We start from the raw sequence: 26,005 nt of genomic DNA, 5'->3' as shown, positions 1-26,005 counted from the left end.
CAGATGTACCAGTTCCATCAACAGCAAGAAACAGTTCTATTCTTTTTCCCTGTATGCAGACAACAGCTGAATAACTCTTATGGAAAACATTGTAAAAACCTTCCTGGGTAAGCAGACATCTACCACGGAAAATTTCAGCCCAAAGGGTTAAAAGCTTGGCAAGTCTATAAAAACAACTGAAAGAAGGTTTTATTATAGAAGGTTAGGCTGTTTTAATTGTAGAAATCCCTACACATTCTGCCAATAAGATATTAATATATATTGCATCAAATTATGGTTTGGACTTTTTGGTACACATAATACATAAGTAAATATACAAATACAATTAAATACTCTGAAATCTTGTCAGGTATTTAGAGCTGGAAATTTAATTTATTATATATTTGCACAGAATCCATAAAAATAGGCCTTAACTTGGTTGGGGCCTGTAGGTATGACTGCAAAATAATAATAATAATAATAACAATATTAACAATAATAACAATATTATTACAACACTAAGAACGTGTTACAGCACAGTAGCCTATTTATTTCACATTACTCTTTGGGAAAGGAAATTACATATTTGGAAAAAGCTCATGATTTCTGGTTTATTGCTGCCAGGAACTATTAATTTACAGGAAGCTTTGTGGATAGAGTTTATAGACAGAATTTTCTGCTGTTAACAGGCATATTAGGTTAACAGGTTTATCTTTGTAAAATGGTATGGATTCTCTCACTTCCCTCTAAAATCTCACAATGGAAAAAAATACTGGTGACTGGTGGCTGGAAAAAGATGTTTGGCAGAGAGCAAACTGATTAAAACTTCTTGACAAGGGAATAGATCAACAGTGTCTAAAAGAATCTCAACTTGTAGTCTCATGGTTCAAAAAACATAAATTGAGGTAAATTACTCTTTGTCATCAAAAAGGAGGATGGTTCCAAAATAAACCTAGACTGCTGATTTAAGAGCAGGGCTTCTAACATTTTCTATTACTCTAATATAGGGCAACATTTTTGGTAAAACTGTGAACGTCCCTCTATTTTTATTGCCTAGCTCTATTCACTCTATTTTTTAAAATGACCAGTTCAACAAATTTATTTAACATGGTTTACCAATATTTCCAAACCCAGCATGGAAAAGCCATCAGAACTATAGCAGGTCATGGGCCCTGAATGAAGCTGTCAACACACATTAATAAACTGTGACAGCCGCCCAAAAACCTTCATTCTTGTTGTTTAAACATCAGATTGCAAGTCAAAATGCACTGTTATCTTTGTTGAAACCAGCTCAGCTAGTATGACAAAAGTCAGAGTGAAAATAGATGTTCAGAAAAAAATCCAATCTGGATCACTGAATCTCATGAACAGATGCAACCACTCTCAGACAGAGACTCAAAATGGTTTAATGTAACAAACTCTCTTCACTTTGTACAAACCTGCATAAAATAGATTATCTTGAAAAAAGGTATGTAGAATGTATTTTTTCCTCCCCAGTACATATCTTTAAAATCAATTCAAATATTTTTCTCTCCTTTTCAAGATCTGTATAGATTTTGCCTTGTAACTGAGAAACAGTCTTCTAATATTCTTGTCTGAAACTACTGATATACAGAGATTGTTTCAAAATCAAAATTCTCATATTCAGACAGATATTGTAGTGCTAAACGTATCTATTGCAACACTATCTTTCTGTACTTTTCTGTTAGGTAGAAGAGTTTATCTGACTCTCTATCAAAGTCTGTAAAGCCAAACAGTTATGCAAGCATAACGGAATAATGAAAAAATAATTCAAAGTCAAAATAGAAAGGTCACTGGGAAATACAGGCTTTTATAAAATCCTTTTATGGAGTCATCCTTTTTTCTATATGCTTGTATGATTTGGCATATATCTGAAAAAATAAAATTCTGTTCCCTTCTAACAGAATTACATAGTTCAGACTCTAGATTATGTTGCACATTTTCAAAGTCCATGGCAGGCCTAAAGCTGTAACAATTCTTAATCAAGGAGTGGTATAAAATCAAATAAAGATTAGAGCTGAAGAGTTTTTTTTAAAAAAATTACAAAAATTACTCAAAAAATAGACATAAGAAATAGAACAAGTTTTGGGGTTGTTTTTTGATCCAGGCTCTAGAGTTTTACAGAAAGGATAAATATTTTATAAATTACACATTTAAAATAATGGTGAAAAAATTCTGTAGAACACTTTCCATTACAATGTACACATATTATGTGTACATTGTAATGGAAAAATTTTTGTTTGAACTGTTGTAATTTCTGTGAAATACTTTGACTTTCTAGTTCTTTCTTCTTGTAGTCTTTGAACAATAAATTGCTTCTTAAAACAATAAAACTTTTTGTACTCACCCCCTTTTCAATGCTCCCTGTTTGGCAAAGAGTACCTTCTGCTGCTGGAATGCTGTTGGTAACACAGCGGTTACTTTTGCTGAGGCACCAGAGCTCTCTACACACTTCCTAGGAAAGAAGGGAGAAGCAAGTTGATCAGAATAAAAGCCTAAAATTTCTTCCAGTCCTCATACAAACAAGTATGCAAAAATTTGTTTTGAACAGAGACAATTAAGACATCGTCTGCAGAGAAACATCTAAAGACAGCTGTCACAGCAGCAATTTTGAAGCCACTATATTTTGCCTAAGAATACTCTGCCCAAAAAAAACCATTCTGGAAGCATCAAAACTAGACAATAATATTTTTTTCACACCTGCAATGTAAGTAATGTTCTATAATTGCTTTTTTTCTTGACTTTTGCTAAGACTGGGCTTAGTATATTTTAGTGTTACAGAAGTAGTCTTCAGATGAGCTGTAGTGTCTCCATTAAGGCTGCTATCTGCCTCAAAATTACCTGCCAAAAAGGATACCAATAATCTTGAGATTTGAAACAGCAACAATTATTTTTCTTTCCTTTATGTAAAAAGAAAGTTTTTGAGCTCAGACTAGCCACATTCCTCTTCTGCAACACTTGTTAAAGCAGTGCATGTTTAGTTAGAACTAACTAACCTACATACTAAAATATTTCCTTTAGGCTTTTCAGATTTGCAGCTGCTCTTCCATAAATTATTTATCCTATCCTATTTCCCTATGTTGTCAGTGTTAAACTAACTGAGATCTTCAAATAATCGTTTTGTTCCTACCATATTTTCTTATTTGGTTTTGTCCATTTATTAATTTAAATTAAGCCAGATCTGCTGATATTGGAGATAAATTGTTAAAACTAGCAAAGGGTTGAAATTCATAGTGTGGGCATGATCCAAAATTGGGTGAACACCGGAAATCTTCACAGTTGCTTCAGTTGCCCCTGGATTCAGCTGTGTACACACAAAAGAATGAAGAATGTTTGCTTTTACAGTAAATTACTTACATAATAATATTTACTGTATTACTTTGGGATCTGTGCAAAAGTTCACAACTTCCTTTTACATATTCTATATTTTAAAATATTTTTTTAAATTTTGGAATATAACAAGATCTTTAAAACGATCTTATGATAATCCTTACTGTTTCATTTTATTTAACTGCTGCTTGAAGTAATATTCTACAAAAAATCCTTGTATAGGTTCTATAGTGAAACTTGAAAGAAAAAGAAAGAGGAAAAGACAGTGTGAATGAATTAAAGATATTGTCCACTCCCCTCCAGGTTCATTGTTTCTCTGAGGTAATGAATAAGTTATCTGGCACTTATACACCCTATATGATGTGTTCTTTACACATCACCAGGAACAACTGCTAAGTTTTACCCCAAGATTCATATTTCTTGCATTGTACTGCATATAAAAATTGATATATTTATACATTACTCTCTAGTGGCTGCAGCAACAATTCAACAGTAGAATCTTTTCTTGAAGAATGCAAAATTATTTACAAAGTTTAAAAACAGCTGGTGCCATTCTTGCAGGGATGTTAGTACAGTGTATTTAGTTTCATGATTGGCAGAAGCAAGGTATCTTCTCTACAGTCCATTAAAAAAATAGACTATAGGAACGGTTTGAAATTAAACTGAATGAAAACTGGTGATTCCTGGATTTTCCATCTAATTTTTGACAATTAGGCCTAACTTAATTAATCCTATTTAGTGTCTGACTCTATGAAAACTTAAAATTATTAAGCCTGTTTTGGGAGATTAACTGTCCCTTGTAAAAGTCTACCTGTAGGCAATGCAGAACTCTTCAAATTAGTTTTCTTTCAATAAAGAAATGCAAGCAGTATAAATATTTACGTAAAACTCTGAGCAAATTTGATTTTTCTCACTCAGCTGAAAAATCTTCAAATTAAGATACATATATATATTAAATTAAGATACATATATATCAAATTAAGATACATATATAAATAAATATACTAATTAAAATAAAACAGAGAAGTAACAGAAGATACATCACAAAACTTCTTGAAAAATTTAGCTCAATTACAAATTTAACAGCAACCAACTAAGGTGCTAAAATTCAACACTAAAACAATTTCACATCTAAATCAACCATGAATCCAAACTTCAGTACAGTACAGATTACAAAATTAAAATGTAAAATGACTTATTTTCAGACACAGTATGAGGTCCTCCTGTAATAATCCTGCCTTATTTACTTTAACCTTTAATTTACTTCCTCATTTTGATTAACAAAATGGGTGTAATTTACTCACTCATTCTTCACACATGGTTTATATTGTTAAATAAAAAAGAGTCAGACTGTGACAATTCTACTTTTGACCTTCAATTTTTTTAGATCTGACCAAGTTCAAATGTCTAAGTTAATAGCTGTTCTTACTCATGGAGTTTGCTCCAATGTTCTGAAAAGCAAAACATTCAACCGCATTAAGAAACAAAGATTTCGAACATTCTGATATGGACAAAAGCAAAAAATCAGGTCTGGATAGCAGTCTGGAGTTTCAAAACATCTATGTTCCAGGATTATTTGAATCTAGAATTCTGGTTTTTGCTCCAGAGTTTATATGCAGAATCCCACTTCTGACATACCTACACAAGTATACCTTCTATACATCACGTAAGTGGAAGTAATAATTAATGTCTTTACCATTTGTCTCTACAAATGAAGCATTTGACAACTTCCTTTCAATAGGATTCTTTCTGTATATTTAGACTCCTCTGGTGCATTAGACTCTTCTAATTCACTGATCTAATACCAGCCTGACATTTTAATTCAACAGTGTGAATTAATGAATACAGCACTCCAGAACTATTTTAGTCATTCATCTGTTTGCCAGAAGATAACAAGCAGGTCAACTCACCTCTCTACTTCACAAAATGAAAAAAATATTTATTCCTAAATTGTTTTGAGAAGCAGTACATCAAAACTAGATATTATTATTGACATATTCTGATAATCCTTTTTCAGATGGTAATTTCAACAGGAATTTACCTCAGTAAATCCCTAAAGACAAAATGATAGTGTTGAAAAATTACTATGGGCTTTATCATACTATTAATGTGTGAGCAGAAACCTCTCCTTAAATCAGAAAGGAGTTCTGTTTGACACAGATATACAATATCCTAAAATCACCAGAATATTTCCTCAAAGAGAAGCTATTCAAAGCACCAAAGATCCACAAAAATAACAATGTATCAATTTGTAGATGTAATTTATATTAAACCCAAGAAATGAAAGTATTTTGGTAATATCTTTTAAATATAGCCAAATTTAAGATACTGTTTATTTTTCCCCACTGTACTGCATTTAAAAGAAAACATAGACTCTGAAGTATACTCTCCATCACCCTGTACATGAAATGAAAAATAACATTAATAGCCATTTGAAAACAAATGAGATACCTAACAAGAAGTAAAAAATCCATCTGTGTTGTTATTTGATTAAATGAAGATGGAATTAGACCAGGTGTTCCTATGGCTAAGTCTTCCTTATTTTCAACTGACCTTGGAAAGTTAAACAAAGCGGTTCTGACTACGGTTCATAAAGCTTTCGCTTCTCCAGCTCAACCCCATGAACCCTATACCTGCTCCTACTTTAGTTACTGCCAAGAGCTATTTCCTTACTACCAGCATTATCTGTAACACCTCTAATCAATGGTTTTTAATAAGCCAGCCTTAAAAACATACAAGAAACTGCCCTGAAAAAGTCAAGCCCAAAATAACTAATAGAAAGTATCGTGCTTTTTTTTCACACACACACATGCACACAAGCACACAAACACACACACACCTACACCCACCCACCAACAGGTGACCCTTTTAGGGTAGTCTTTTCTTCCTCAGAAAAGGATGAAGCTCATGTATATTTGGCCAACATTTTATTTGTTTGAATAATTGAATGAAACTAAGAGAAAGGAGCATAATCTGAAAATTAAAAAATTATTTGAAAGTCAGTCTCCAACTGTCTGGATTTAGTAACTACTAATTTGTAAAGTAAACAAGGGAAAAGTTTTAAAAATCCAGGAAACATAAACTGAAGCTGAGGCCTTTCACAAGATCAAGACAAGATAGATGACAACCTGTAACGGTGTATCTTAGGGTTCCATGACTTCAGTTTGGAATTCGGATGCTTGTATTTGCAGTAAATTAAACAAAGCTGAACCCATCTAGAGAAAAAAACACAGCAAATCAAATTACCTTCATTTTGCCTAAGTATTATAAATGATGGAGCCTCTTTCTGTTGCATCATGCAGAGTTACATATAGGCATTTCAAATTATGCAACATCTAAGCATCCTATATCATAATCATCATAAATTGTTATAATACAGCACGATGAAAACTCAGTAATATGAGCAAAGATCAAATTGCTGTGCTGTTCTTGTTTTCAAAACTAATGAAAACTTCTGACAAAAGTTAGTAGTTCAACCTACAAAATTAAAATTTAAAAAAATGATGGGAAATACATTCACAAGGCAAATTAAATTATGATAATTTGGGAGGTTCACCTTTGGTTCATAAAATTTTAAAAATCCTAAATAGGTTTGCCTGTTACTTCAGCATGTTGAATTTATAATATGCTGCACCTCTTGATGAGCATTTGCTAAAAGAAAGCATAAAAACAATTAGCTTGAATTGCAATTCAGACCTGAAAATCATCAACAGAGTATTTTCAGGCTCACTGCTGAAATGAAGATGACAACTTGACTAAAACTAGAAGACCCTAATTAATAAGTGAACTTTAGAAGGTTCAAAGTTTTATCCAGACAAGAACCCAAAAGTTACCATTTTAGTGCTTCACTACCAAAAGCTCATTAAGTGGTGAATCACACCAAAGAATGTGAAATAGAATACAAAACTTAAGTCCTACCTTTGTATTATGTTTCCAACATGCTTTAAGAAACATTGGGTGCCTATGTGAACTTTAAGGAAACTAAAGGAACCCTACAAGGTCAATCACCTCCAAGTACCATCTTCCCTTTCAAACCCATGCAACCTGTCCATCTTTATTCAAACTATATTCTGGTATCTGGAATCTCAACCATTATTGCTTCTACGATCATCTAATGTATTTCTCCTGTTCTCATCATCAGCTTCTCTTTGTACTTTCTTAACAGCATTCATAAGAGGCAGGCACATTGGTGTTGATATCTATGTCTCTAAGAGAGAGAAAAACAAAGACAGAAAGGAAGGAAAAAGAGGGGTGTTTGAAGACAAGATAGTCATAATGAAGAAAAAAAGGGGACTGCAGGAACTCGTTTGAAAATGGATGCAGAACTGCTTTAGGTTCCTGAAAGAGGAAAACTTCTGGGACTTCCCTCGGCTATACACACCATAAACTTAGAAAAAAGAGGGAACAAAATTCATTTAATTACAACACAATCCTGTAAGTCCTTACACAAGAAAAGCTTGAAACTTTAATAATTTGCAATGCTGAAGGCCTGCACGACAGTGGCAAGAGTTCTTTCAACTGACTAGGGCAAAAAAAAAAAAAAAAAGGTTGACAAAAATGACAGAGTATGATACCAGTATCTTCAATTCCTCTCTTTGCTTACACATACTTTTAACATCACTTTGTGAGCAATGCAAAATAAATCCATCTGATGAAACTACATACGTTCAGCTAACAAGCATAAGGGCAACTTAGTTATGGTATGATATATGAAACTAGGATCAAAAAAGGCACTTTACAGTAAGTTATTATTATGCCCAAATTCAACGGAATTCATGATCCTAGGCATAGTATCAACAGTGAGGAAACAAAAGGAAAAGAGTAGCTTTGGTGAAAAGATACAACAGTGGCTTCTCTGCCTTTCCTTGTGAAAGATCACCAGCTTCCAGAATCTGCTTCTGCTTCTATCTTCCTGTAAAACCCCTACCTCAAGCTCAATGCTACTGCTCTTTATTTAACTGGAGTAAACCACATCCATATTTCAAGAGAAAAGTGACAGTTTAATTAATGAACATTAAAATTTGTATCACCCAATCACTAGGGTCAATTGCAATTCAGGTTTCTTGGCCTAGTGGAAATATTTTAGAACTATAGATATATAGTATCATATTTAGTCTCCTGGATTTTAAAGTCAGCTGATCAATGCCAGTAGAAAGGCATAAAATGCAAGAAAAATATACCAAATAATTGTAAGCTACTATCTCTGAAACACTGCTGCTAGCAGCCAGCAGCTCCACAGATCGTAAAATGCAACACAGCAATACCAACCATATGCATAAAGTATTAACTGCTTTTAAAATATCTGAGGTTTTAGCCTCTCTCCTAAAAATGTAGGGACCAGCTCTAAAGCAGAGCATTATTTTGAACCACAAAATCAGTAAGTTAGGCATTTTTCAGGTATTATTTAAATTCATAAAGCAGAGAAATCAAAAGTCAAGACTGGAATTCTTTCCTGAGTTAACCCAGAGCTAGCCAACAGCCAACTGTTACTCAGCAGATGCTCAGAAGTTAAGATCAGAAGTCAATGAAAAAGTTTCTCTTACAATCACCTAAACCAAATGACTAAAAAGGAGGTTCTGAACTATTATTGGAACTAAAACACAAACAGGGCAGAGAATTGACACACATCTGATGCACAATCAGCAGAAGAAAATCCACACTGCATCATCCTAGTAGATGTAAGTTATCCAGCAGTTACATAACTGAAGAGGAACTAGCACCGTTTCTAACAACCTCAAAACATTCCACTGCAGTGAATTCAGTAAGATACCTGAAAGCATGTATTGTCCTTAGGAAAAAGCTATGCATCAGTATTGAATGGTGCAATTTCCACCATTAGAATTTGGATCACTGTAAGCCATAAATTTAACATTCTCCTGAGTGTGAAAATATGCCCTAAACATGAAATATTTTAAATAGGTTGAGCCATTGCCTTTCACTTTTATATTCAAAATACCCATTTCTTCACCTAAATTCTGAAACATTTTCCCTGTATCAAAAGGGACACAATATAGTATATTGATCAGTATAATATAGTATAGTATAAAGAACAACGCACATGTAACACTAGAAAGATCAGTGTCTACTTGCTAAAACACAGCTTTATTTTTTCAGCTCAAACAGCTAAGACATCACCTTGACTTCTTGTCTCACTTAATATGCTAAACAACACAGAGAAATCTGACCAATAGCCGCAGTGCTGTTGCTACAAGAGTTCTGTCTGAATGTAACTAAACTGTTTGATTAGTAGTCCTCAAAACAGTACCAAAACGGAAGAGTTCCTTTTTATGCCAGATTGTCCCTTCATCAGTAAACAAACACACATAAAAGCAGAAACTTGAAGTCCTTTAGTAATTGAGTTCTGATGCTTTAATTGGTCAACCACCTCTCATGCTATTTAACTTCACAATCCTAAGTAAGAACAGCTCCAACTTTAACAGTGAAAAATTCATTGCAGAATGAGGACAGGATCTATGATCTAAAGCAACAGTTTGACTTAACACCCAGAGGAAGCAGATGAGGAAATAAGGGAGAAAAGGCAAGAAACATAGATTAACATTAAAGCTACATGGTTGAAAGAAGTACTTTTTCTAAAGGTGAGAAGATTGTGGCAGAATTCCTACGCAGAAAGAATGTGAAGATTTTCCAAGTTTTTTTAAAAACACCAATTATATCAACAGGTTCATCACAGGCCACAGAAGATTTTCTGCCTGCATGTATTTTGATTTGAGAGTTCAATTGTGTCTCTTGTCATGGCTTGCCACTAAAAACCAGTAAAGAACATGAGCAAGAGAAAAATGCAAGCAATTTTCTCTGAGACTTGGAATTTATTTCCTTTTGGGTCACAAAATTCCCTCTTGGAAAACCTGCTACCTTTTTTTATATGCTTTAAATAAAAAGGGCTAAAAGAAATGCTTGAAATGAGCTGTAAATAGGTGGGTTTTGCTGTGTTCTTCTATCATAATTGCATGTGTGTTTTCGAAAAAGATCCATGAACTATTTATGACATCTTCATTGAATAGTACATTGAGAAGAAATATCCAAAGTACTGACTGTTTACTTTTGATAATAAGAGAGTTGAGCAGAGTATTCAATTTAGCTTCTCCTGGCATTTAGATCCAGTTTCACTCTTCAGTCCCAAAACCCTTTCATACATAAAGAAATCTTTTCTAACTAGGTTATTTTCTGCACTAACTAGGTTATTATTTGCACTACAATCTCCCAAAAACTGTTTCCCCCTGCTTCAAAATTATCACTTCAAATCTCTAAGACAATAATCACCATGGTCACATTTAAAGAGCATTATGGCCGTGGCAGATAATATTTTAAATGTATATACTATTTTAAATTCATATTATTTCTTAGAATGGATACTACAAGACTTCTACAATAACTTATATATTAATAGATGCAGTTTGAATCCTGTGATCAAAATAGTGTGGTTATTTTCTGAGACACTTGGAAACTATGTTCATATTGATGGCACAGTGATGGAACACCTCACCCTCTATCAATTTAGATGTCTGGTAATGAACACATAGCTTCATGAAGACATTGCCTCAATTAAGTGTCAACATATTTTCCATAACTCTTAGGGAATCCCAAAAAAAACTTAAAAAAAAAAGAAATCAGAAGGCAAAAAGCAAAAATAACCTATATGTCTTCATTACTTCCAGTTATTTCTGGTTTAGAAACTGGCTTAAGAAAGAAAATGCACTGTACAGTATGATCATCACAACAATGGCTACACAGTTTAACAGTGTTTAAAAAACCCTACATATATATGGAAAAGCCAGGTTTTGCACATTATGAACTTTCCAGTTTAATTTAGAATGCAATATGTCTCCAAAACTGCTATAAATCATAGATTAAATAGCTGCAGATTTCCCTAGTCTGCAAATAAAAGATTGTGGTGAAAGTTTGTAAGGAAAAAAGAAAACTAAAATGGTATGATTTAGATGAAGAGACAGGAAATAGGGCCATTAAGAATAGTGATGGGAAGTGAGAACCTAAAGAGGAACAATAAAGGCCAAAAGAGGCTTGATGAGGAATCAGAAGGCTCAGAGCTAGTTAGCCAGCTGCATAGTTCTTAGATCATTTCTAAAATGCAAACTGCCAAAGAGGCATCCCAAATAATATTGCATTTATCACCCCAGAAATATTAAAAATAGAATTTCTTGTTTTATTTCATTATTTTATCTGAATAATCTAAAAATTTAAAATTATTAAAACTATTTACTTTTAAGCCATAAGATACATTCTCAATGTTTACTTAGTGTGGTCTCAGCTGATTATTTCATAACAAGCATAGCAGAATGCTTTTTTGCCCTTAACTGCATACTTTTGGCTGGAAGATTTTAAGTAAATATTTGTAACACAATGACCTACATGTGAAAGTTTTTATTTCTACTGTAAATTTATTTACTTTAATTATTGCAGACTGGTACTTGCAGCCAAATCTTTGCTAGTACTTTGCTACTCAGTATTTTATCCAGCTATCTAGCTTCATGTTAATCTATTCCAAGAACCATAGTTCATCTTACAAAATAGATATCTGAATAACGTGAGATGCAATAGACTCAATGTCAGGGGAAAAACAAACAAACAAGCAAACAAACAAACAAGAAAATAAAATCATATTTGATAAATTAATACAAGTACAAAAGGGGCTCCAAAATGTAGCTTTATATGGAGAGATTAAAGCCAAAACCACAGACTTCACGTTTCAAGATTAATACAATATAAACCTGATCTCAATCAAGCGAAGTCAGTGAAAATTCTCAATTACACTTTACAAGGATTGGGCTCAAGTGTTCTTGGCTCTTTTTCTCCCTACAATTAAAGAACGGCTTACCCAGCTCATCCTTACCCACATTTAGTGTACAGCACATACAAAGGGCTCAAGCAAAAGATGCAGCATAAGGATTAAAATTAACCCTTTGCTTACAAATTATGGCATCGGACATGCTACCGGAAATCTGCAACCCACTACTACAGCTAACTACAGATTTATGCTATAAAGGAATATATACAAATAACTAAGCAGAACACTCAGCATAAGGATTAAGACTTCTTACCCCATATTTACATTGGCGGGATGTTGCTCCATACTGGAAGCGACACTGTTCATCAGCATCATACACCTGACCTGGGGCCACAGCTGGATAAAGAAAGTCACGCTTGGGAGGCTCATTATCAAGGCAAGTACCACGGCCCGAACTGTTCAACATAAAGGACCAAATCAATTAGGAATTCTACTGACTGTAAATCACAGTAATGATATTATGTATCTAGTTATTACTTTTAACAGTGCTGGGTGTGAAACAAATATGATTGCAATAAACAGACACTAAGAAGGTACACCCATATAAACAAGAGAAAATATTTAGAGGGAATTAGAAAGTTAAAATAATTTTTCATCATTATTATTTTTAAAAATGCTTATTTTAGATTGTGAAATAATTTTATATATTATCCTTTTTAAAAGTGTGATAATTTCTGAGCCACACAAGACTGATTTTCATTTTTTGTTTAGGATTCCTATTTGTTTTCACTGAAGAACAGCTACATTTAGTCATAGAATGAAAAAAAACCAAATCAAGCAAATGCAAGAAATTCAGTTTACAATTTGAAATTACCCTTCTGATCCTTCAAACAGGAAAATATAATCTTATAGATAGAAGCAACTCAACTGGTTTATATAAAACTAAAACACGTTCAAGTTTCAACATGACAAAATGTTTATAGGATCAGGACCTTAACATCCAAGTTTTTCTTCCATTCGAGGGAAGAAAATGGTTACAGAGGTAAAAATTCTGCAGGAACTTCAAGTTTACCTATACTATGATGAGTGAAAAAATTTGTATTTGTATCCAAGCTCTTTTTTTACTGTACTAATAGTTAGTCCTAAAAAATTCATGTTGGAACCAAAACAATCATCTTTGCAAACTTCAATATTTTCTTCTTTTTATATTCACTGTTTTGTTCAGTGGTTGATGATTTTTTTCCAAAATATGCCCATATTCAACCACAATATTTTAGTGTAGTGGAATAAATGACAAAGAAAGCCAAAACCAGACTGAGCTCTGTTTAGAAAACTTTGTACTTTGCTAAATACAATTATTCAGTTTTATTGGGTCAGTGTGCATAAAAGAGGACAGATGCTTTTTTACTTTCATTTCACATGTGAATAAGCAAGGATTTTCAAAGAATTCTTATGGCAACACTTAAAATTTTTTTCCGACATTCCTACCAATTTTGCCAGCACTTATGTTCTGTTTTTTTCCAAATCTTTTCCATGCACCTTGCCAAAGGAACGTAATTTCAGAAGTGAATGTTCTACACTGTTTTTTGGAGATCTCCAATTTTCTATACTTTTCATCTGCAGATAAAAAAAGAGCAAAAAGCGTCCTTTAACTACACATTTTATGTTCTTATTTTAAATCTATTTTGATCAAGTCTTTGAAATACTAGAAAAGATCCTTTGGAGAAATGAAGAAACAACCTTTGCCAACCTTCAGAAGGTGGCAAATAGCAAGTAATGCAAGAACCAGGTAAATACTGGAAAAAATACAGTATTTGATGACAAATTCCAAGGATTTCGGTGTGATTCACCTGCATGCATGCACACACACCACACCAATGCATCCCCTCAGTTGAAATCTACTTTTAAAATATCAACTGTGTGGTTCTGACATAAAAAAAATGGTGTACTTTCCCCTTTACCTCATGTAATTGCTGCAAGTATATATATTTTCTAGTAGCAGAAGTTGGGAAAATATCCTTCAATCTTTTAAAATATGTCAGTGTTGTATTTTGCATATATGAGAAATGCATGTTAATAATTCCAGTATTAAAAAACTGATGTACAGCTGATTTTTCTGCAACGTCTGGACTAAACTACGGATAGCATCTTTCCTTAAACAAGCAGTGAGAAGTTTAGCATTTGGCACAGCTTGAGCTAGTATTGCCATATGAGGGGAACATTTCCATAGATTCCAAGATTGTAGTTGACAAGATGACTGTAAACTGCTATCTTGTAAACAGACGGCTGAGGGCACAGCATTTGAAGAAACCTCATTACCTTCGGTGACTTCCCTCCACAGGCATATGGACCCCTGCCCAAATTAGATTACAGAACCCATTCTAAATCTCTAAATTTGTAAATGTAAATCTATACCTACTCTACGAAATACACAATGGCAGAAATGCAAGTGATAAATCCTTACATTGAATACAAAAATATGACTCTTCTGCTCTAATTACCAGATTTGCAGCATAATGAAAAATTGTTGTAGTAATTAAGAAAAGTATTACTGAAAAGTTGTTCTCTTACTAGCTACATTATATCACAACCTCTAGACTGAAAATTTATTTCTGACTTTCCTTCTGCTTCAGTTCTATTATTTATCTCAAGCAGTCGAGCAAAACTGACCCTTGATACTGCATTGCAGGAACTGAAGTATCCTGGAAAAGAAATGGCATGATCTTTATAAACACATTAATAAAACCAGAGACTTTCCATTGGTAATGAAAGGTCTGACCAAAGCTGTACAAAGGATGAATACAGGCTGAGGACCATTTAACCTTTCCAGAAAACTTTTACAGGACTTGGGAATGGTCCAATACTCTTGTGTGTATGTCCCTGTTCTCTCTTTCTTTGTTCCATCAAAGCAAAGCCCAGATCCTTGAGAAAAAAAATTATGTTAAATCTAGGGGAATGAACCAAAAGGGTCCAAGAAGATTCATGGTTTTGGAGAACTTTATAAACAGAGATCTCATAGTTATTATCAGTCAGGCATATAAAAGTGTAGATGTAAAAAAGGATTGGAAAGAATGCCCCAATTTTTAGAAAATTTCTACTCATAATTGCTTTTGTGCTTTGTGATTTTATCTTCTACAGGTAGTATATACACCAAGTCAAAAAATCTACAGGATATCCCTGCAGAGCATTTGCATTTTTTAACATGGCGTGGATAAATCTTTAATGCCTACAACAGAAATAAGATGATCTCGAACTGACCATTACATTCTATTACTCTACAAGGTACTAATAGTACTCACAGTTTTTCTCATTTTCCTAACTTTAGGTTAATTTTGTGAAGTTTTATGGGACATACTGGGACTTGTTTCAATTATGAAATAGCTAAGCTTGATGTCATTTCAGCCCAGTATTCCAGTGTAGTGTCTCCAGAGACCATTTTAAAACACTCTACAATATAATTTAAACTTTTTTTTTTGTATTTTAATATCACATGACAGCAAATTACTCTTCTGTTTGAAAGGATAACAAGAATACTAGAACATTCTAGGAAAGTTTAAGATTTCAGGCTGTGATCACTACTAACTGCTCAACCAAATTAATATCAACCAGGGATTAAATCTTTACAGACTGAACACAAAACTCAGGATCACCACCTCAGCACAGATATCACAGTTGTACTCAAGATCAATAAAGAGAAAAAGCAAAAACCATGGATGTAGATCTCTCAGGGTTTATGTTCCTATTACAGTATCTATTCCCAAATATCCCTACTTACATAGTATAACTCAACTCCTTCAATGGCTGAAGAAAATATCCCAGAACACTGGCTCTGAAAATTGGTTTTGAATGTCACACAATGGCTTAATTCATAATAATTATGTGGATTAGAATGCAAGCTACACTTAATGATCACAAATTAAATGTAATATAAATATTTGTGAATACCTGTTATAGCTAAACAATCATATACATAAATACATAAACTGCTACCATACATAATGTTTTATTTAATTCTGATCCCAAATTAGTCATAAAATATGAAAAAAGCAATAGTAAAAATTATTAACAAAAACAGAGAGCATTTTTACATATACATACCATTAATTATTTACATGCCAATATATCTGACTCATAACAGAATCCTTACTTCATATTTATAAGTATAAATTGATTTCTTAGAAGCACTAGGTTACAGTTCTGTACACGTTACAAAAGCTGCTTTACTTGACATTAATGGGTAAATTCTGCACATTGCTCAGTAGTCTACAGATCTAGGCATAAATATTTGTAGAATCTGGACATAAGTAACAGACTGAGATTTGGATTTGGTGTACTTTCAATTAAATGAAGCCAAATGCAATCACTAAATAAAAACTTTCTTGAATGTTAGGGAAATTCAGATTTACCTCTCACTCTTCTGATAAAATCTACTTCTTTCCATTCTTTTATGCCAAGGTTGGCTCTGTCTTAGTATCTATTTCATACAAAAGACTCTGAAATTTTGCACAATCTTTTCATCACACTCAATGTTCCTTGGAGCTCCTTTGCTTGGAGGTAGTAATTTGCTGTTTCTTTAATGCACCCTCATGCTTTCCTGTGTTCCAAAGCTTAATTTTATTCATTGGAATAGCCAGCAGCTGTACAAGGAAAAATCTATTGGATCTATCATAATCATCCTCCCTCCAAAATCCAATTTTAACAGTTCAGGAGATACTAATATATAAAATACTGGACCAATCATTTATTTCATCAGATATTCTACAAATAAGTTAATGGAAATCTGAGGTTGATTCTGCCCTTTACAATTTCTTTATATTTAAATAAATCAAAAGGTAGACAAAGAGTAATTCTTGCAAAGTCAACATTCAAAGCCATACTGCCATCCCATAATTACAGAAACTCTTAGATCTTTTTTTCAACTAAAGAGCCTTTTAAGTAAAACATAAGACTTTCAAAGTTTCAGAAATCTATATCAAAAGAGGGCACATTTTTTTAATTTCATTGCCTGTTAGTAAAAAATAATTTAAATCTTAGTATAATTTAAAGAAAATAAGTAAATTATAATCCAAAATATAGGTCAACACATGCAAATTTTCTCCACTGATTTGAAGAAAGAGATATTAAATTTTTATAAGATTGATCTGATCTTATCTTTCAAAGCTAGTCTTGGTTTATACTTTTTTCAAAAGTTACTTTACATTTCTGGAGTATGAGGGAACTGGCCAGTGTGCCATAGATAATATATGAGACATATTCTATATTTACCTTGCATATCCACTTGTACGTTTAAGATTCTTGGGCAGATGATATCTGGACCAGAACACTGAATGATGGCTTTTTTTTTTTCCCCTATATTGTCTGCATGGGCTTGCTTGGACCAAGATAGTTTTGGCTCCCTTCCAGAGTTAGAAAGTTGTAGTCTAAGATCTAAATCCTGCTGTATGGCAATCACAGAGTGTCTCCAAGAATTTCCTGTGATAGATCTTAATGAAATAATTTATGATTCTTGGTTCTCCTCCATCTTCAAAAGACAATCCTGCCTTTGAAAGACAGAGCTGGCTATCTTGCTTCTCTTAACTCCTCTCCTATTACTGGACAAGAAAAACAAACTATGATTTCAGAAATCACACAGTTTTTTAATACCAAAATGTAGAAGTTATATACACACACACATGTATTGAACAGAATTAAATTCATACTAATTGTTTTTCAGCCACTAAAATTTTAGGCTTGGTTCTTTTCTCCTATGAATAGATATTACAGGTTTCTACTCATCTCACAGAAGTCTCTGTCCCCTGAGACTGCCCTCCCAGCCTCCAATTCTCAGTCAGTACTACAGTAATCAGTTCCATATAATGTTAGTGAAATTAAAGCCATTGCAAAGCACTTATGAACAATTCAGTTGATAAACTGAATTATGTCAATCTTTCACTCTACCTAAAAGCTTGATAGACAACAGCTATTTTAAGCTTGGCAGACAACAGCTTTTATGTGCTTCAAGGAATGTTTTATCCAGAAAAAAAGTATTTCCTTTGGCCATTTCAGTATCTGTGCTGGTTGATCACCCTTGCTGAGAGTTTTGGTAGACCTATTAGCATTACAACTTTGTTTTGTCTTATGTCAGCCTTTGAGCCATATTCGTCCTTTTTCCAGCACGCCTGAAAAATAATTTGCTTTCCCAACTACTATCTGACTGAACCCTCCGGGTGATACTTCATGGTTACTCCTCAGTGCAAAACTGCTGTAGCAAGTGGTAACCTGAGCTGGTAACTAGTAAATTCACATTAGCCTTCCTTACCATAAAATACTGTAAATGTGTAATGAAATTCTATCAAAACTCATTCCAGTTGCATTAACATAGTACCATGACAGCATGGCCCAAACGTGGGCAGAGGTCCAAAGATATACATTTAAAAGGTCTCAGAGACCTGGTTTCTGCTTGGTTACCTGCATTTAATACTCTCAAGTCCTACCTTCTTGTTACACACAACTAAATGAATTCCAAACCAGCTTGGCCTCTAAAGCTCTAAATCAGCATTTTTCTCACCTGTTGCTAAGTCATCAAGAAATATTAGGGGAAAAAAAATCATTTTTCCTGTGAGGATGCAGACTCTTCTAAAAGCAATCACAGATATGTTGCCACATGAAACTTGCTATTATTTTTTTGATTCTTGCTAACTGTTTACTACCTGCAACTGAAATATAGCTGCTCTCAGAGCTGCTCTGTCTTAAGGAAAGGTGTGAATGGGTAAAAACTGATTTTGGGTTCTAGCAGTTGTCCTGAAGGTATGTTTTACTCTAACAGCTGCCTGTTGTCATTGAGATTGTATAAAATCTGGTGAGTAAACTAGAAACTAGAGAAACAAAGTACAGTTTTACAGACTATCTACCTTATGAAATAATAAATCAAATATTTTAAGGAAAAAACTATCAATTCATTTATAAGATATTAGATCCACAAACAAGAAGAAGCACAGATTTATAATGAATAGATCATGTTTGAGAAATCTGATATTTTTGAAAACAGATTCCAGGATTAGTAGATGAAAGAAAAGTTATATTAAAGTTATATTTAACACTGTATTCTATACAACAGAAAAATCTATAAAAATTGCAATGTGCAACATAATATGTGTCCAAGATGGCTTTGAGAAAAAATAACATCTTTATTCCAGGTTACAATAATAGAGCTGAAGTATTATGAAAAATAATTTATCATTGAATCTCCAATGCACAGGTTGTTGTTTTTCTCTAGTTCAAATATCACTTAGTATCTTCAGTAATGATTATTTTTGTGAAATTCATTTTTGGTAGTAATTTGAGTAGAGTTGCAAACACTGGCAATGATAGAGAAGTATCTCAAAAAACCTGAGGAGATTAGAACTATGGAACCAGATCAACAGAGTACTTCTGGCTTTATATCAATATAACTACAATTTCACTGCCATCCCACAGATTTCAAAATTAAACATAAATCAAACCTATGGAATGGAAAAGAATAATAGAGGTGCTAACAGTAAATAATAAACTAAATCAATTTAAAAAAGGGTATAAATGCTCAAGATAAAAATGTTTTAACTGGCAGTAAAAATTCAAAAGACCACTGCATGCATCAGGCTAAAATTTGAAACTGTGCAGGAGCATATGAACAAATGTTCAGCTCTATTACATTTGCAGAATAACACATACCACAGAATTTTATCATGTTCCTTTCCTTTAAATCCATAGATAAGAAATAACGTTTTCACTTTATGTTGAATTATGTCCTCATTAACAGACAACTTATTGTCAGGACAATTATGGGATCAAAATTTAGTTTTTCGGTGAAAAGCAACAAATAGAAGTAAATGAGACAGAGAACAGCAGAAGTGTAACAAGAACAAGCTCCCAAATACTACAAAGTAATACCTGAACAGTAAGCTTACAGTTAAAACTACAAAGCTGTGAAATAATCTCAGAAGATATATGAAAACCATATTCTTTTTCACAGTTAAAACCAGACTGCAATGACATTCTAGAAAGAGGAGAGACTACTAAGAGGAACAGCATTGAATTAACATAAGTAATTGGTAATTATAAAACAAAATATCTAAGTATATTTTTTTAAAATAATCCTAGAGTTAAATTAATACATACATATATATATCCCCTTAGCAAATGAAATTATATTGTGAGAAATCTGTACCACACATATATGGTAAGGATGATTTACTCATTTACTGCTTTAGTTTAGACTAAAATATTCATCTTAAATAGCCAGTGTATGAAACTGTGTGGATGCAAGGTTCAGAGGTGTGATATAAAATGCCTTAAACCTATTACAGTAACTGATGAGAAGTTTTCTTCCTCTGAATAGCACCAATACTTAAATGTTAGTGTCTACCCACTGACTCTACAGAAGTTCAAGCACCTTGACAGCCCAAGTCAGTGATTCTCTGCATCCTGAGGGAAACTACATTTGAACAAATCTAACGGTTTGGGTCTAGATGAGTCCCTTCAGAAAAGATACAGAAGACAGCATCCTATTCTGAACTTAGATCCCTAAAAGAAAAGGAGATGCTAATTTCTTAGTAGCCTCATGGTTAGACAATTGACTGGTTTAAGTCCCTCTCTTAAAATGCAGAGTGTCCGAATTTCTGAACAACCTATATTTCTAAAGGGCATGATTGCACTAATGACACTGAAACTGCCAACTAGCTGTTATTTGCTTCCAATAAAGACTATCTTTCAGCATCTAAACAAATCTGTTAAGAATCTGTTCTCAGTGAACTCATGGTTGTATGTACTTGTCTTCAAAATTTAAAACACATACAAGGCTTCATTATGAATCATCAATATATATAAATGTATATATTGATACATTTCTGTGAATGACCTATTTTGACTGTCTGGTTTTTTTCATACTGAAATTTCAGGTAGCAAATTACTTCTGGATAAAATCACCACAGAAGTAGAGGTTATCAGAATTTTAAGGTACTAATATAAAGATCTATGCCATCCTCTTCTATAATCTTTATATTCTCGCCCGTAGTACCAAAGAACATTGATAGATAAAAACCCACAAGATTGCATGAAAAATATCTGAAGAATTAAATGCAAAACAAACAGGGCTATGACCATCTTCCCTTCATTAGATTCCCTCACATTATGTATGCTAACAAAACATGATCCATAGATAAATCCTGCCCTCTTTTATTTCCCACACTCAGATTAATGAAGTAATGAGGTATGATCAGAACTTTAGAATCTTTTGAGAAGATTAAAATCAGTGGAGAACTGTTAAGGTGGTGAATGGAGTAAAAGAAGCTTTTGCCATTACATTGAAATAATGCTCTACAGAAATAAAGAGTTTTAAATGACTCACTGTATTTCTGTCTATTCATTATAAAAATGTAAACCATCAGAACAGGTCAGTATATCGCTACAACTGATCCCAAAAGGTGTCAATTTTTTGAAAACTCATTTTTCTTGAGAGATTACTTACTCTAAAAAGCTGGTGATGTAATCCCGACTGCAAGCTGACCAGGAGAAAGGATTGGTGTTTGCTGTAATATGAGCTGCCATTAGCTTTGCTGCTTCATGACCTTTGGTCCCACAGGAATTTCCAATTCCATCATGATTCATACCAAAACTGCCCAAAAGAATAGGAGAGAAACAGCCCATTACTTTTCTACAGCATCATATATAGCGTAAAACATAATGTCACCTTTACAGCAATCACGTTGGACCTAAAAGAACACAGTGCAGGAGAACTCCAAAGTAGAGAGTCAGTTAAGTTCTGTTTAATTTATTCAGGTCTCATAATACAGCACAATGACATAACCCTCTTCCCTTTTATGGATTTTTGGAAGCATTTTATTCGTTTACTAAAGCTTTTAAAGAAAACATAACAGTATTATTGCAAGACAAATACAGAGCACTCGAGCCTTTATTTGTTATGGTATCTGGATATGGAATATTTATTATAGTGCAGACTCTTGGATTAGTAAAAAAGGACTAAGAATAGGTACTGTTGCTGTAACAATGCACTATGTATAGGCACAGTGCAACTAATGATAATTCAAGTAGAAAATGGGTTTTGCAATTCCTAGGACCATCCCGTATGGACACTCCCTCTCTGTATCTACTCACAGAGGGACTTGAATCCCTCCTGTCAGAGCTTTGCTTTGTCAAAGAATGTCAAAATGAAGACAATTAAAAATCAGCAGAAAATGAAATAAGAAACCTCTGGATGGAACTTGGCCAAAAGAGATTTTCAGGAAAGAAATTAACTTTCAAGAAAAATTATAGGACCCTAGTAAAAAAATATCCTAAAGAATCCTTATTCTTCTTATTATAAAATAATCCTTATTCTTATTATTATAAAACTCCACGTTCTTAGTCTTTGATCAATTTCCATTCAATCACTTGGGGAGAAAAATTTGTTCCCTCATTTCTTATTTTTTAAAATATTAAGCTTTATTCAAATTTACTCCTTCCCAAAGGCTTACAAAATCAGAGGGGCAGATTAAAACAGTGCCAAAACTGAGATTCTGAACTCCCAGAATCATACAGAGAAGTCTGTCTTTGAAGTCTTCTGTATGCTAAAAGGACTGACTCTCTGATTTCTTACTCATCATTCAGGAAAACAAATGCATTGAGGCACTCAGTTTTGATTTTCTGTTAACATTTAGGGCTGATGCAAGAACACACAAGAAGTAGAAGAAAAGAAATTGACCTTTGTTCAACTGAAAATACCACTTCATACCAGCTCACGACACTTTATTCACTGAAATCAGTGCAGTTGCGTTGTATTAATCTGAACATATTGCTCCAGAATATGGTATAATACCCCAAGAGTTTAATGTTACCCTGAATTTCAATATACTGAGTACTATTTCACCTCTTCAGATGATCATAACAACCTACAAGTGAAAGGCGTTGGCAACCATTCCTTCCAAAAAAAAAGAACATCAGTGAAGGATGGATGATTCCTACAGGATCAGGAAGGACTTCATCATCAAAAATGCATGGCTGCCTCACCTATGGAATGTGTCCCTATGGAATGCGTATTCTGCAGCAATGCCCGCATGTGTCTGGCTCAGTTTGTGGTATCTCACAAATGCAGAAGCCATATACTGTATTATACACTGCAAAAGTCAAACTGACACCTTAGACTATTATATAATCAAATAGAGGATGTCCTTTGCTTATAAAAAATATAGCTTTAATCAACTCATCTGAGAAATGTACATAATGCAATGAAACTTTCAGACCAGTGTTATTTCTTATGATCTTATCAAAATCCATTTGTATTAGGAGAGGAAAGAATTTAGATGTCCTGTGCAACAAAGTGAACCAGAATTTTACAATTAAAAACATGTTTTATTTACCTGTTCTCAGCGGCAATTATTTCCTAGAATTTAGGGTACTTCAAACAGAAACATTCCTTTTTCAAATGTCTCTGTACCATTTCTGAAAACAGAAAACCTTATTTTTTAATAATCTCCATAAATTACTCTTTTATAGAAACTATTTGGATGATTATTGTATTCAGCTTATCTCTAGTTAGCATATTCCATTTGTTAAAAATCTTACAGACTTCAGTTCTCTGGGAAATGAAATTTTTATCTTTTGGCACTATACTTTTTGTATAAGTAAAAGAACAAACTTCATAGTTTAATAACCCTCCTTGTGAAAAAGACAATGTTGGTGACAGTGGCAGTGATATGCCTGATAAAAAACATGTCTGTGAATGGAAGTCATAATTTCTGATGCACATGGGAACTCAATCAGTGTCTTTCCAATGAGCCAATAGTATGCTTTATAAATATTCATTCTCTTAAATCATCCATCCCTTTCCAAGAAGGCTTTTCTACTTGTCCTTGCTTCTGAATTTAAGAGGAATGTGATCATGAGGTGCAGGTAACTTTTTCTGATGTTTGCAGAAGGGTTTTACAACTACTGTCATCATTTCCAAGGATGGTAGTGGCAGCATGCCATTACAGTCTAGTAACTTGCCCTCCTGTGGGCAGGATTGCAGATGGAAACACATTTCTGACCAAATTACCAGTTTTATTTCCATCAGAACAAGCTGGTCATATTTGGCCATCATTACACTAAAACTGTCTTTACAAAAGCATGCTTGCAATTGGATTGTCATGGAAAGGTAGAGAAGAAAGTAAGGAACATAAAATATTCTTTGTGGAGCCACTGTTATAATTTGCCTACCTTTTTCAAGCTCACTAAAAATACACAGACTTCTTCCTTTCATTGGCTTAAAAAGCCTGTCTAAAACTATCAGTATAATTTTACAAGAACAGCCAGATGGGTGAGCAGAAACTGAAATCTCCTCAGCGGACACAGAAGTCATTCTATGAAGTTATCTTTCCACCTGCCATGTCAAGGTAGGATGTTTAACCCAGAAGCTCTTGCATTTTCATGCATTAATGTTCCTCATTTCCAGGAGAGCACTTACTTTACATTAAAGAATTGCGCAAAATAAGAACACTTAAGAACTTTAAAATTATAACTGAAACTCTCCTGCAAGTTATCTCTAGTTTGTATGTTTCTTAAAAAATTCTATCCTAGTAGTGCTCACTGCCTTGTTTCACTTACTAACATCTGTAACTGAATAATTTTTTTTTCCTTTGGCAATATGTTTTTCATTATATCTGAAAAAATTATCTGAGGGAATTATTTGTAATACGCATCCAACTTACGATCCAACCCCAAAAATCACAGGGGAGATAACTAGTGTCAGCTGCATTGAATAAAAGGGCAATAGATAAGCAGAGACCCTGGAGTATAAGCAGAGGGAAGGATGTGAATATAAACTTCTTGTCTACCCTTCCTTTATCTTGCAAGAAAACCATCACTGCAGGTAGGTCCCTACAGTTTCATTTGGTTACTGATATGTTTGGTAGTTCTAAACAATGATGGTTATGGCTGCCAAAACACTTATTGCTGATACATATGAAATTACAGCAGTCATTTTTGTGAGACAGCCAGAATGCTTCTGTCCTTATGTATTACTTAGACACTTCAGATCCAGAAAAGACAGATCCACACCAATCTGAATGCATCTCCGTATTCTTCACTGAGATCTATTTTGTATTCCATGCACTTTATTAGCCCCAAAGTTACCTTAAAAATGATACTCAGGTGAAATGTTATTTCTCAACCAATTATCTCTGCTATCCAGCTGAAGTATTAATTATCTTCATATTAAACAATTTCCTAGCTTTCTTAGGGCTTGGAGGATTCAGAAAAGCACAGATTGTTTCATTTCTTTAAATACAATAGAGAATGTTAGGCTTTTTTGTTTCTTATCAATTGATGAGTTACATGAATTTGACTCTTCTTTTTTAAGCAGTTTATGTTGCTCTGCCACTTAACAGCATTAGGAATATGAGTGCCAGAGACAGAATTGTGAGTCAGGTGAGGAAAAAAAGTTACAGGAACACAAGCAAGAGAAATACTGTAAAGTCAAGTACTGGATCTTCTTGTCCATTATCTGAAGCATCTTTACTGTGAGGATATGTACAAAAAGTACATATCCTCACAATAAAGAATTGGCATTCTTCTCCTAAGAGAAAGAAAAGCAACTTACACCTAAAGAGGTTTGATAATACTAATCATCTGTACTAGGAGGTGAACACACATGCTAAGAGTGAAATGGGTTATTTTCAAGTGAGTATCTTGACCCTAGGTACATTGCAAGTAATTCCTCCGGTGTCTCACACTGACCTAACATTTATGGAGATTGACGTAAAGGATAGAGAGGAGTCATAAAGTGTATCAGTGAAAAATACTTTAAAAGTTTCTAAAGTAAAGCTCTGCCACAGTGTGGGCATGCTTGTGCAAGTATTCTTGTATTTGACAGAAGACCTAATGAATCATAATTTGATTGGAGAAACTGAGTTTATTATA

At 33.6% G+C, this 26,005-nt stretch overlaps 1 protein-coding gene across 2 annotated transcripts in view; it reads right to left on the bottom strand.

The window, feature by feature from the left end:
* Positions 1 to 26,005, bottom strand: part of ADAMTS6 (ADAM metallopeptidase with thrombospondin type 1 motif 6) — a 133,983-nt gene that overhangs the window by 43,330 nt on the left and 64,648 nt on the right. For both annotated transcript variants that reach the window (XM_066569280.1, XM_066569281.1), the window contains exons 9-11: positions 21,579 to 21,725; positions 12,408 to 12,549; positions 2,348 to 2,455 (exon numbers count right to left, since the gene is read on the bottom strand). In XM_066569280.1, the coding sequence (XP_066425377.1) occupies positions 2,348 to 2,455; positions 12,408 to 12,549; positions 21,579 to 21,725 (397 nt within the window). The remainder of the gene's footprint in view (positions 1 to 2,347; positions 2,456 to 12,407; positions 12,550 to 21,578; positions 21,726 to 26,005) is intronic.

This window comes from Molothrus aeneus, chromosome Z (assembly GCF_037042795.1).
Source record: "Molothrus aeneus isolate 106 chromosome Z, BPBGC_Maene_1.0, whole genome shotgun sequence".
NCBI lineage: Eukaryota > Metazoa > Chordata > Aves > Passeriformes > Icteridae > Molothrus > Molothrus aeneus.
Note: the sequence above shows the minus strand (reverse complement) of the source record. Positions and strands in the feature narration are given on the sequence as shown.